Source organism: Diabrotica undecimpunctata, chromosome 1 (assembly GCF_040954645.1).
Source record: "Diabrotica undecimpunctata isolate CICGRU chromosome 1, icDiaUnde3, whole genome shotgun sequence".
Taxonomy (NCBI): Eukaryota; Metazoa; Arthropoda; class Insecta; order Coleoptera; family Chrysomelidae; genus Diabrotica; species Diabrotica undecimpunctata.
Genome location: NC_092803.1, coordinates 32,251,240 through 32,265,451, shown reverse-complemented (window position 1 = coordinate 32,265,451; position 14,212 = coordinate 32,251,240). Strand labels below are relative to the sequence as shown.

The 14,212-nt window shown below is 34.9% G+C and overlaps 1 protein-coding gene across 1 annotated transcript in view; it reads left to right on the top strand.

Moving 5' to 3' along the window:
• The window catches only part of LOC140447578 (peroxidase-like), a 36,535-nt gene extending 22,587 nt beyond the window's left edge, over window positions 1-13,948 (top strand). Inside the window, exons 4-7 of the mRNA XM_072540309.1 lie at window positions 5,406-5,556; window positions 5,629-5,799; window positions 8,927-9,225; window positions 13,815-13,948. Coding sequence (XP_072396410.1) covers window positions 5,406-5,556; window positions 5,629-5,799; window positions 8,927-9,225; window positions 13,815-13,896 — 703 coding nt within the window. The 3' untranslated portion in view covers window positions 13,897-13,948. The remainder of the gene's footprint in view (window positions 1-5,405; window positions 5,557-5,628; window positions 5,800-8,926; window positions 9,226-13,814) is intronic.
• The last annotated feature ends 264 nt before the right edge of the window (window positions 13,949-14,212 follow it).

The following is a 14,212-nucleotide window of genomic DNA, read 5'->3' as shown; positions in this document are numbered from 1 at the left end:
ATCTCTGTACCCCTCTTTGTAAATAGATGTACATGAAGACAACAAATTCTTTTTTTTTAATCTTAAGCCAAGCAATTCTGATTTTTTCTTTGTTTTTTTGAACTTTTATGAATTAAATATTATTTATCACTTGCAACGACTATGTGCACCAAATATGGACACACAGTCTATGTGATCATATCTGGACACACGTAATATGCTTTTACTATTAACTGTGGCAAGTACATAGGTACATAAAATGTATATATGAGAGATTAATTAGTTTGGGCTTGCCTGAACACTTGTTAGGTTATAGGTCGAAATTTTTATGGTATAGGTAGAAATTTTTTCGCAATAGACATATAATACAAGATACAGTGATCGTTGCAATACCAAACCGTTCCCACAGTGCGACAGAGAAAACTACCGCAAAACACTACCTGCATCTCTTTCTAATTTGCCAGGTTTTTCGACCACGTTACCTAAATGACCCATGAAAAGGTTACGTGGTTAATAAACCCTTTCCATTAAAAAGCGCTGCAGGAACTACTTTTCGTCAGTTTTTTCTCTATCACTGGTGGAAGGCGAGTGTATTCTCTTATTTTTTTTAAAGATAAATAACTCAAAAAATATGAAGTTTTGAGCTATGGTGCCTTTTATAAATAATTTTATTCAGAATTTTAAGTAAAATCTAAAAATGCAATAATATATCGGGTGTTAAATTTAAAATAACAAAGTCGCACACTTCTGGTATAACCTTCTTCTTCTTTAAGTGCCATCTCCGCGACGAAGGTTGGCAATCATCATGGCTATTCTGACCTTCGAGGCAGCTGCTCTGAACAATTGCCTTGAGCTGCAACCAAACCACTCTCTCAGGTTCTTCAACCAGGAAACGCGTCTTCTTCCTACGCTTCTCCTACCCTCTACTTTTCTTTGAATTATGAGTCTCAAGATGTTGTATCTTTCGCCTCTCATCACATGTCCGAGATATTGCAATTTCCTTTCTTTTATTGTATTTTCCATTTCACTCTCTCTTCCTATTCTCCTTAACACTTCTGTATTCGTGATTCTATCTACTCATGGAATCCTTAACAATCTTCTAAATGTCCACATTTCAAACGCGTTAATTAGATTTATTGTATTCCGGTTTAATGTCCATGATTTAGCTCCATAGTAGAGTACACTGTGTACATAGCATTTAACTAGCCTTATTCTGAGGGTCAATGTCAGATTTTTGCTGCATACAATCTTTTTCATTTTCACGAAGTTGGCACGTGCTTTTTCAATTCTGACTCTTATTTCTGCAGTATAATCATTATTTTCTGTGATTATCGTTCCCTAAGTAAGTATATCTTTTTACTCTCTCAATCTGCTGGCCGCTTACCGTTAATATTTCGCTAGTATTGTTGTTTTTGCTAATTTTCATGTATTTGGTTTTTTTAATGTTAAGAGAGAGTCCGTATTCTCCACTATATCTTAATATTTTGTTCATTATTCTTTCTAAGTCTTCCAAGTTGTCGGCTATTATGACTGTATCGTCGGCATACCTAATGTTGTTAAGTAAATTTCCCTTCACTTTTATGCCGACTGTCTCGTTTACCAAAGCTTCTTGTATGATTACTTCAGAATAAGCATTTAACAATAACGGCGACAGTATGCAACCTTGCCTGACCCCTCTCCTTATCTCCACTTCCTCTGACACTTCTCTTTCAATTTTCACATTTGATCGTTGGCTGTAGTATAAATTTGATATCAATGTTACATCCCTCACATCCAGATTCTTGTTTTTGAGTACTTCTATAAGTCGGTCATGTTTTACCTTATCGAATGCCTTGTTGTAGTCTATAAAGCATACATAAAGATCTCGATTAACATCCAAACATCTTTGGGTCAGCACGTTAAAAGAAAATAGTGCCTCTCTTGTGCCCATTCCATTCCGAAATCCAAATTGGGAATCACTAATAGCCATCTCCAGCTTAGCGTGTATTCTATTGTGGAGAATTTTTAGCAAGGTTTTTAAGGTATGTGACAATAGACTGATCGTTCGATAATCACTACATTCTTTGGCATTTACTTTCTTTGGTAGACAAATAAATGTTGATGTCAGCATTTCACGTGAAATGATTCCTGTGGAATAGATTGTGTTCAGTAGTTGGACTAAAAGATCTATGTTTTTTTCATTGACCAGTTTTAGCAATTCACTTGGTATTTCATCTGGACCAGCAGCTTTATTATTTTTCATGGACTTTACTGCATGCATAACTTCTGACTTTGTTATTTCAGGTCTCTTGTCTTTACTCTGATTATCTTCATATATATTTTCCTGTCTCTGGTCATGGAATAATTCCTCTATATATTCTTTCCATCTTCCTAATTTTTGTTCTGTCTTTACTAAAATGTTTCCTTGTTTGTCCAATAGTATGCTTGAGGTTTTTTGTTTTGCTACCCCAGCTAGTTCGTTATCTTTCTTATGGAGATTGAAGGTATCATATTTGTTTTGTAAGTCTTCTATTTCTTGACATTTCCAGCGAAATAAGTCACTTTAGCTTCTCTTATTTTCCTTCTTATTTGATTATGCAGCTGTTGATACTGAGATATGTTGATATTCTTTTGCCTTCTTCTGTCCTCCATCATTTTCGAGATTTCTTCTGTCATCCCATCTTCTTTCTTGCATCTGGTTGTTGTGAGTTCTCTGCGACTTGGTTCGATAATTGCATTTTTAAAGAATTGCCACTGTTGTTCTACATCACCATCGATTGATTCCGGTATGGATTCTAGGTTTGCATTAATTTCTTGTTTCAGTTTTTCTTTGACGTCTTTTGATTCTAATTTTTGTATGTTCAGTTTATTACTTTTGTAGCTTTTTTGTATTTTTTTAAGTTAAGTTGGAATTTTGCTACAAGAGGATTGTAGTCCGACGCCACGTCTGCACCTGGGTACGCTTTCACCGATTGTATTGCGTTTCGGTATCTGTAGTTTATTAAAATATAGTCAATTTGGTTTCTAACTATTTTATCGACCTTCTCAGCTGGCGATTTCCTAGTATAAAGGCGTCGTTTAGGCAGTTTGAAGAAAGTATTCATTACCGCAAGATTATGTTCTAGGTAGAATTCTATAAGGCGTTCTCCTCTCTCATTTCGAACACCGAGTCCATATGGTCCTACAGTAGACTCACATCTTCCTTCTCCAACTTTGGCGTTAAAATCACCCATTACTACTGTTATATCTCTAGATGTTGTATTTTGTAGGGTGTTTAGAAGTTCATCGTTAAATTTTTCAATTTTTTCGTCTGTTTTATCAGAGGTTGGCTCATAAATCTGAAAAAGGTTAAATTTCCCATGTGTTGTCATAATTTGTATTAGCATTATTCTTTCCGATATTGGTATAAAGCCTACAACTGGTTTTGCAACTTTTTTACTGACATTAATTGCTACTCCATACCGATGTTGGCTATCGGTACTACTAGAGTAGAAAAGTCGACCATTGGTTGTACTTAGTTCGCCGGAGTCGAGCCATCTTGTGTCACTTCTTCCCAATATGTTGATCTTAAGTCGCATCATTTCTTGTTCTATGTTCCTTAGTTTACCAGGCTCATACATGCTTCTAACATTCCATGTCGCTATTCTAAAAGTTGAATTTTGTATTTTTAGTACGCAGGGATTTCGTTGGTTAACGACCTAAGGAGACCTGTGATCATTGTTATTTCTCCCCCTGCCGAATCTTGGCATCCGAGAACCATGATTAGTACGGTGATGCTTGTCACTAACTGCCATGACGATTTCTAGGGGTACTCTACGAGTCTTTAATGCAGTGGTTCCCCGTTGCCTTCTGCATCCTTATGCCGTTGACCATTCCTTGGTTCATCCGCCTTCGAGATAGATCTCTATCTCAGGACAAAAGAGTGCCCTTACATCTACCAGCTCCTCCGCCCGAAACCGTTGGCCAGTATTTGACTTGATTCTATATCAACCCTAAAATCGAGGTTTGCCACTTACGCCATCCGCACCGTACCGAAGTTTTGCTTCTCCGCCGTGGCTGCCGTTGTGGGCTTCATCCGTAACCCTGGACAAGGGACCCTAAACAGGTACTAGTTTCCCGGGTCAGGAAACCCCCGGAATCTGGTATAACCGGAAGTTGTATATCTGTCAAAATATTTTGCTTAAGTTTGTCATAACTTTTAATTGCCATAAACCAATTTTTATAATTTTATATATATATATTATATTCTCAGTATATTCTTTATTATATATTATATATTTCATAATTGTATCTAACTCGTCACCTGTCGTTCTCATTTATAGGACCTAGTATTTGTTTTAGTTTTTTTCTTTCAAAGATGTCTATGGCATCTACAAATTTTTAAGATAACATCCCAGTTTTACATCTATAGCTAACTATCGGTTGAATAATGTCTTGTAGGTACGTATTTTAGTTCTTTGTTGTAGTTTCGTGATTAAGATATCGGGCTCATAGCAAAGTAAACCGTATTGGCCAGGATGATTTTTCTGCTAAGCTCTACATCGGTACATCGTCAATGTTGTACTTTGTGATGTTGACTCCTAACTAGATACAGCTATCTACTGTTTCTAAATTGTCAGCTGTCAGGTAGGGTTGCCATCTCCAATCGACTTTCTACTAGGATTTTAGTCTTTTTTTTTTCTTTTATCAGACCTATTTGTTTAACATATGATTTAAGCTCCGTATAAGTATTCTCATAGGTCGATCGGATAGCCAAGCGGGCTGGGCGGCTGGCTTCTCCTTCGCTTCAATACGAGAGATGTCAGTTCAATCCCCAGCTCGGTGTACAGAAAACAAAAAGGCTAACGCAGCAGTTTAAAATTCTAAATGAATCTGCGGCTTAGTCTAGAATATGCTGGTATCTGATCGGCCTATGGCGGAGCAGTACGGCAAGAGATAAGGGCTTGCGGCTCGGTGATACTCCTCCATAGATCCCTACCGGAAGGGCGTGTGCCGCCTAAATACTGGGTATATATATATATATATATATATATATATATATATATATATATATATATATATATATATATATATATATATATATATATAAGTATTCTCATCTGTAGTTTTGATTCCGTTCATGATATTTATGTCATCTGCATATGCTGCCAGTTGGACTGGTTTATTAAAAAGTGTATTATTTATTAGTGTATTCGCCAAATTTAAGTTTTATCAAAATATATCATACTAAAAAAATATTCTAAACAAAATGTTTGCAATGTTATAATTAATTAAGATACAGGGTATTAAATTGAACACTGTTTCATTTTAAAATTAAAAATGTGTCTTAATACACCCAGTGTAAGTTAGCATAATCTTATATTAAGAGAATTCTCATAATATGCTAGATAAAAATCCAGACAGTTTTAATTTTTTTTTAATTATTATATGTTAAATCTATTTTACAGCCTGTATAACGAACACCGCCAAGCATTAACTGCCATAGCACTTAGAGACTGCTTGTTGAGACCTCAAATTAGTAGAGACCAATTTCAACCTTTGCTCACAGGATCACTTTCACAAACAGCACACAAGTTGGGCCCCGAATATGACTCTGAGGTAATGCTTTAACTGTTTTCCTTAGAACACTTTTAAGGCATGCTTAGTAATGATGTTTATTTTTTTTATTAGGTTACCAATCGGCTATTTCTATTAATACAAAAATATGGCATAGATTTACCTGCAATTGATATACAGAGAAGCAGAGATCATGGTGTACCATTTTACAATGATTTAAGGGTTTACTGCGGTTTTCCTAGAGCTACGAAATTTAGCGATCTCTCAGACTGTATGAGCGAAGAGGTAAGTGCTAGAGTGATTTCCGGTATATATCTTCAGATTGCCTAATTCGTGTTACAAAAGAAGTTTATTTTAATTTTTCATGCTAATATTTCTTGATTAAGTAAATCATCAGATCAAAAATAAATTTGGCTTTCTACGAATAAGATCAAAGAAATCTAAGATAAAGTTTGTTTACCGACTATAAACATCCTGGTATCCTGGTTTCCTGGTAAAATTTGTCAATCTTCATTTCTTAATGTTAATTTAATTGCTTAATATTTAATTTATTTAAATAAACTATAGAGGGATCGCAGTGATTGCTACTATAGGCCGACTATACTCAAAAGTACTACGAAACCTGATAGAAAATGATATCAAAGACAAACAACCCGAAGAACAAGCGGGATTTAGGGCCGGACGCTCCACTATGGATAATATCTTCACATTAAAAATTGCAATGGAAAAACGAGTGCAGAGAAATAGAGAAACTCATATAGCTTTAATAGATTTGGAAAAAGCATATGACAGTGTACCGATCTCCCAACTATGGATAGAAATGGGTAACTTGAAAATAAACCCAATTCTTATTAACGCCACTCAAAAATATTACGAACAAAACTTTGCAAGAATTAAAATGGGACAAGAAATCACCTCTCCTTTTCAAACAACAAAAGGACTAAGACAAGGCTGCTGTCTGTCACCCACCTTATTTAAAATCTATTTGGACAGATCCTTAGTGAAATGGGTAAAAAAATGTAGAAACATGGGAATAACGGTGGAAGAAAACAAGCTATATACACTTTTCTTTGCGGATGACCAGGTAGTAATTGCCGAAGACAGCTACGATCTTAGCTATATGGTAAGAAAACTGCAAGAAGAATATGAGGTGGCAGGTCTAAACATGAATATGACAAAATGTGAATATCTCTCAGTGGGAACAGATGAAATATGTGACCTAGTCTTGGAAGACGACAAAATCAAAGGCGTGCAATCCTGCAAATATTTGGGGGTCATTTTCAACAAGAAGGGAAATAGCGCAGATGAAATCAGGGAAAGAATAAACAAGGGCAGAGCAGCGACCCGTGCCTTAAACTCTCTTCTCTGGCAAAAAACAATTCGACGAGAAACCAAAAAACACATTTACGGTAGTATAGTCCAAAGTATTACACTGTACGGTTCGGAAGTATGGGACGTCACCAAAGCTAATAGAAACAAACTTTTGACGACAGAAATGGATTATCTGAGACGAAGCTGCGGTAGATCGAAACTGGAGAGAGTTAGAAACGAACAAATAAGAAACGAAATGAAAATGGAGAGAAATATCAATGATGACATAGAAAGAAAACAATTAATCTGGTTCGGACATGTTAAAAGAATGCCAGAGTACAGATGGCCTAGGAGAGTACTGGAATGGATCCCTCCTGAAAGAAGAAAGAGAGGACGACCACGGAGAAGTTGGCGCAACGAGATTGATGAAGCAATGGCGGCAAGAGACTTAGAAGAGGCAACTGCATATGACAGAAAAAGATGGAAATTGGGGGCGGAGAAGCGGCGACAGCCGTAATAAATCCGTTATTATATATTATATATAATTTAATTGCGTACAATTCAAACTCAGTATAATTTCATTTTCACACACATTTCACACACATTCAGCACGACCTAAAGGATTTGCCAATTCCTCCAGTAAATGTAATATCAAAACTCCGTCAAATTAAGGGAAAAGAATAACGATTTTACATGCTGGAATATTAAAAACTTCTGCGTCGCCTACCATTAAGATACAAAGGCAGAACTTTTTGAAGAATGGTTAAAAAATAACATTATGCCAAACATTCCTCAGAATAGCGTGATAGTAATGGACAATGCAAGCTATCACAGTTGCCAACTATATTGATCAACATAGTGTCAATGATATTCTTCCAAGTAGATTGAGAAATTCAGTCCGACACGTAATAGGTAAAGAAAAATTATATGTTTACGTAGATCATAATATAATTGAACCGTTTATAATTAATTTAGATGAGGATAGCGATAGCGAAACAGAGCTATGTGTGGAGTGATACTGTCATCAAATCTACAAATGTTACGATTAAAAAAAACGATTCTTTTCACAACCACAAATGATTATTAATGATAGTTTTCTTTATTCTTAGCGGTTAAAATATATTTAATTTATTTTAAAACTCATTTATATTTATTTAACCAACAAGTGTATTAATAAGGGCGATTATCAATTGAGATATATTAACGCGCGAGCGAAGCGAGTGCGTTAATGTTCGAGATTGTTAATCGCCATTTTAATTCACGAGTTCGTTACAAAACTTTTCCGTCGACCGTACTTTTCAGAAATAAAAATATCTTAGTTTAAATTTTTATTTACTTAACGATAAATAATGACATACAATGACATACAGTACTGACAGCGGCTACTTCATTTTAAATAATTTTTAGTGGGAATATAAATAGGTATGTTTGGTTGCCTACACCACAGGTAACTGAAAATCACAGAGCGTTAAATGTAGTTAAAATAATTTATACAAGCAATGTATGTTGTATTGCCTATAATGAAATCGTTTATTAATAGAAAATCATTCATTAATAGGGGTCATTAATCAATGATTTTGAGGGTGTCAAAAATTAATCATAAATGGATGGTCGACGGAAAAAAAATTAATTTCGGGTATATAAGGCAAAGCAATATATTTTACACCCGTTTTTTGTTTTTGTCGTCGTAAAAACTGTAAATTTTATGGATCCTTTGCTTTATTATATGAGTACCGTCTAGTCAGTGTTAATTGTTAAAAGACCAACTCTGTATACCTCGTTTGTTTATCTCTCTGGACCGGTCTTAACAATGGGCCAAGTCATATAAATTTAATAATATTTACGACCGCACTAATTAAAGTCAACCATTTCTGGCTAAACAAACTTCACCTGTATTTAAAAATATATGATCTTCTTTTTTATAACTTTCTGTATCGTTAGTTCATAGTAGCTTTAGATGTCGGTAAATACTACAGGTGGAAAACTTTCCTTTTTAAGTTTTTGAACATACAAAAAAAAACATCGTAAAAAGTCGGTTTTATAATTTAATGTAATTTCTTGCTCAATAAACAATAAATTAAAATGTCGACATATTTTGTAGAATATTGCAAGATTGGAATCAATATACGAAACGGTGGACGATATAGAGGGAATAGTGGGAGGTCACCTTGAAAAACCTAAGCCTGGGGCAAAGGTGGGTCCAACATTCTTTTGTATCATAGTAAAACAGTTCCTGCGAGTTCGCAGATGCGACAGATTTTTTTTCGAACATCAGGAGGCAGGATTCACCAATGCACAGCTGGCGGAAATTAGAAAAACTACTCTTGCTGGATTAATCTGTGAAAACGGTAATGGTGTTAATACGATGCAAGCATATGCTTTTAAGACACCCGTGGATCTGTAAGTATTACTTAATATATAATTGGTAGTTACACAATAAAATTACATTAACAAATAAATACTTAACCTTAGTTTGTAACATTTGTTAATAAAGTTGTGGTAGCTTGGCTAAATTGGGAATAAGAGTTTTTTCCAGTTTAATATTATATATTCTTTGAATAGCTTTCTCGAAATGATGTGTGCGTTACTTTACAAGCTTTTTTGTCTAACCTACTTTTTTTGTCCATATCTTTTTCTCTTCTCTTTATATGCTACTAAGAGAAAGGTGGCTCTTGAAGAAAGCCCCCATCCGGTTGAAGGTGGATCTAGATTTAGCTTCTAGCTTTTTTGATGCGCGCTCTTATCTCGTGAAGAATATTTCTACATTCAAGAAAGAACCTAGAATGTTTTGTTCTGCTACTTTTGTTTTTGTATTTTATATGGTAAGATTCAAAATTTCATTAAATGTTAGTTGCTTTATAAATAAATATAAAACCAAATTGTATTACCGAATCAATTTTAAAGTCCAGTCCCTTAGTTTGTGGACTCATTTATCTGTTTTTAATGACTATCTATTTTGGTTAGTGTGTCCATTTTTTTATCTCTTGCTTTCGTCGTTAAACACTATCACCATATGGGACGTAAGGGCTTGATAGATCAGTGCCACTTAAGAGCGTAGGCGCAAAATTTCGGGCCAATGCTTTTTAAATGCATTCATGTTTTTTGATTCGTGAGAAAACTAACAAATATTTTTAAAAAATTTAAACGCAGAATGAAAGATTACATTATTACCGAGGACCGAATGTCCCTTAGAATAAACAAAAAGTTTTTTTGAATGAGATATTTGAAATTAAAAATCATACTAAATTTTCTCTTTCTTTTCACCCCTGTAACTTATTAAAATAAACATTACAGAAGCTTTCACGGACTTTCGGCCCTCGGTAATAATGTATTCTTTCATTCTGCGTTTAAATTTTTCAAAAGTATTTATTAGTTTTCTCGGGATTCGAAAAAAATGAATGCATTTAAAAAACATTGGCCCGAAATTTTGCGCCTACGCTCTTAACACTCGCACGGTGCCTTACAGAGGGACCAGCTATTCGAAGTCCACACTGCGTATCTTCCATTCTTGGTGGATAATCAACATTTCCCACATGGTAGAATAAATAAAACACAGTTTATAAGGTGGACAAGGTCCAGCCACAGAGAAATGAAAAGAAATCTAAATGTTCGGAGAACCGGAGCAGCGCCCCGACATCGGAATCCCAGGGTGCAGAGAGCCTATTTGGGAGCCAAGACCAGACTGAGGCTAAGAGCAGAAAATGTCACATATTATAAAATAAAAAATAAAAATAAAAATTAAAAATAAAAACGTTTATTGCCATAATTAGTCTACATTTCAAATTGTTATAATATTTTATTTTCTTCGTTACGACGTCCCGCTCTTGCACCGCCTGATGTTAGACATTTTATCTCTCGGATTCCCGGACTTCCGCTGGTGTCATCCTGGCGTCTTCTTCTGTAGGTACTTTTTGTGTCATCGTACCTACTTCCCTGGTTGGCTGTTCTTCGGCAACCATCCGGCTAGACCCTGATCAGGTGGTCGATCAGCTTATGGGTGTGTCTATAGATCTTCTGGATCCTGTTTTTCTCGAGGCTGTCCTTGGTCTTTTGGAGTCTTCTTGTGGCCTGGTGGAATAAGTATCTTGTCCTTTTCTCAGCCACCTCGCATATGTCGCATATTTATAAGCATTATAGTATTTATATGGCCTTTTTAGATCTCTCTGCCAATACAAAAATATAAAGATGTTTAAAGGCGGAGCGATGCACATCAGGGTGCGTATTAGTCTACGACTAAGGCACCAGGATGACAACACATTGAAAGTAAAACTCCGCCGATAACTTTCATTGTTCGTGAAACTGTTGAGTTTTGATGTATAAATAGAGAGGATTTAAAAGGTATTGAAAATGTTCATTTGCTGATCAAAATGATTTTTTTATTGTGCTTACTTCTTAACTGTTATTATGAGTTGTTGTAAGTTTTTATTTTGTTTACTAAAACTACAAGATTTTTTAAACGATCCTTTTCTTGAATGTTAGGGACTAGGGTATTCTTTTCTTCTTTCTTTTCTTTCCATCTTTAAAAACACCTCCTGGTGGTAGTTACTTTGCTCGATTAAAAGGTAAAAGGGTGATTTCTCACATATAGGATTAATATGGTGAAGTTTCAAATATAAGCGTAAGTTTGGGGAAAAACTATCAAGCAAGACTATCCAATATGCTTCGACCAATATGTGAACATTTTCTTGATCTGTACCTTGCGAAATTCTCATGACCGTCAAAACTAAAAAGTTGGAATATTTAGGTCATGTAATGAGAAATCAAGAACGTTACGGCCTTCTCCAGCTGATTCTCCAAGGGAAAGTAAATGGTAAGAGAGGACCGGGAAGAAGACGCATTTCCTGGCTTCAAAATTTGCGAAAGTGGTATAACACGACTACCACTGAACTGTTCCGCGCTGCAATAAGCAAAGTGAAGATAGCCGTGATGATCGCCAACGTCCGGAACGGATAGGCACTTTAAGAAGAAGTACCTTGCGAATAAAACGGAAAATTTACAAAAATATATGTATATAATTAAAACTTTTAATTAGATAGTTCAAAAAATTTTTAATCGAAAAAGATTTTATACCACATGAATAAAAGTAAGATAGTTACTATTAGTATTAGTAAGTCAAATATCCAAACTTTTTTAACACGTGAAGGTATTTTCCAAAAACGACAATGAATATTGGTGAAAAAATGTTAAAGACTTACATCCGACAAAATGTTGATTTAAAACGGAAAGTCAAATGTCTATTTTCCTAATTTTTATTGTCAATAGAAGTAAAGCAGACATGCCATGTTGACGCGGTGATATGTGTCATCAGTTTAACCAACATAAATATAATACTAACCCGCATATGCTAGTCTACACAGCAGATTAATTAGAATGTTAAATTACTATGTTAGCCTTCTTATTTTTCTGAACATGAGGCCAGGATTCGAACGCACCTTCACTGGAGCATTTCGCTCTAGCGAAATTCCAGTCAAATACAAGAATAAATTAAAAATTGGAAGTGTGATGCTCAGGATAGAGATTGATGGAAGAATTTATAAGAGGCCTATGTCTAAAATAGGAAGATAGAACCCTACAAAGAAGAAGAAAAAGAATAAAGAAGAAGAAAAAGTAGAAGACAAGGAAGGAAAGTCAACCGCCTGAACTTCTTGACCATCTGACCGACTGTAGTCAGAAAATGTGCCTTTTTTTTGTATTCCCGTTTTAATTACCTGTATTTTTATACCTCATATTTAATTTATATTTTTGTCCTTGCTGTCTTTCTCTTACCCTTGCTGTCTAAATATGCCTACTATAGCATACATTTTCGCTCTATATTCATTGAGCCTCCACAGTCCGAACGGTTAACATTTTTTATTTTGCCTATTCTTTCGATATAGGCTTCGAACGATCCATGGCTCCTTAGAAAGTATGTAAAGAAGTAGTTTTTGTAATAATTGCAGTTGACCCACTCGTCCACATCCGGGATTATCACTCTTGTCCACGAAGCCCTGCGTTTATTTTCCCATTTTCTTGATACATTTTTATTGTTTTCCTTCTTTCTTCTTTTTTTTCCTAGCTTTTCTTGCTGTATGTTCTTGATCTTTCTTTTGCCTGGAGGTGAGTTGGTGGTACTTCCGGTACAACTTGTAGAGCTACAGTCGGGGCCATCCAGTATGGACAGACGACCCTTAACAAAGATTTTCTTTGGTGTTTTTTTAATATAAGTTCATACTTTTGTTTGTTTAGTACTTGATGCCATATTGGTAAAGCATATAAAATAGTCGATTCGGCAAATTCCATGAGGATTTGTCTTTTTTCTGCAGTAGGTTCTCCTAGCATAACTCTTGTTAGTACCGCAGTTCTATGATCAGCCTTATTGGAGATATATTTGACATATCCAAATATTTGCTTACAATTGACCATAACGTTCAAATATTTCACCTTTTTAGCTGAATATATTCATTATTCTTCCAGCATGAAGGAGATATGATGTCTGTCTCTTGGACCTTCAAGTATGATTGCCTCTGTCTTTTGTGAGGCTAATTTTAGAACTCTGCTATCCAACCAAACTTTTTAACTTTTTTGAATACAGTATTTACCGAGTTTATGATCAGCAAATTATCACGGTACTCTACAAGTACCAAGACGTCTGGTTACGCAAAAACCTGTATCCTTTCTCTCAGATCTTCTTCTAGAATGTCGTTTTGCAAGATGTTCCACATTGGCGGTCCAAGAATCGAGTCCTGTGCCACATATGTCTACGCATAAATTTGCTAGAGGGCAATATGTCTAAAAAAAAACTTACCTGTCATAATAAACCAATACATTCTTAACGATATTATATAATTTTGTGTTAAGCCACTTTGCTACTAAACGACTATTATTACACATTAAAACATTAAGTAATAAACAGTATTTAAATAATTTTTCTACAATAATTATTTATTCTTGTTTACTTATTCTTCTTATATCCACTTAAGTATAATCCACTTATTCTTTTTCTTTTTTAGAAACTCTCCAATCCCATGCGACCTTATCTACAAATTGGACCTAAGCTACTGGAAAGACTATACATGTATTTTATACAAATGAAACATTTTATTAAATATTTAAAGGCCAGACTCATCTTAAATGTTAACACAAAATGTATATTCTAGTAGAATAAAGGACGTTTTATCCATTTTACCAATTGATTGCCTTTAATATCCGAAAACGACTTTCAAATAAAATATTTTTTTATTATTACCTGAACGATAAAGTGTTAATTTTTAAAAACAATTTTTGGACACTTAATTTTATGTACGAATCTTGCCAGTTAAAATTTAAATGGTTCGTCCATTTTGGCTTGGAAACGTGTGTCTATAGTACCTACATAATGGTAAACATCCGGTCTCAGGCACCCGGAGCA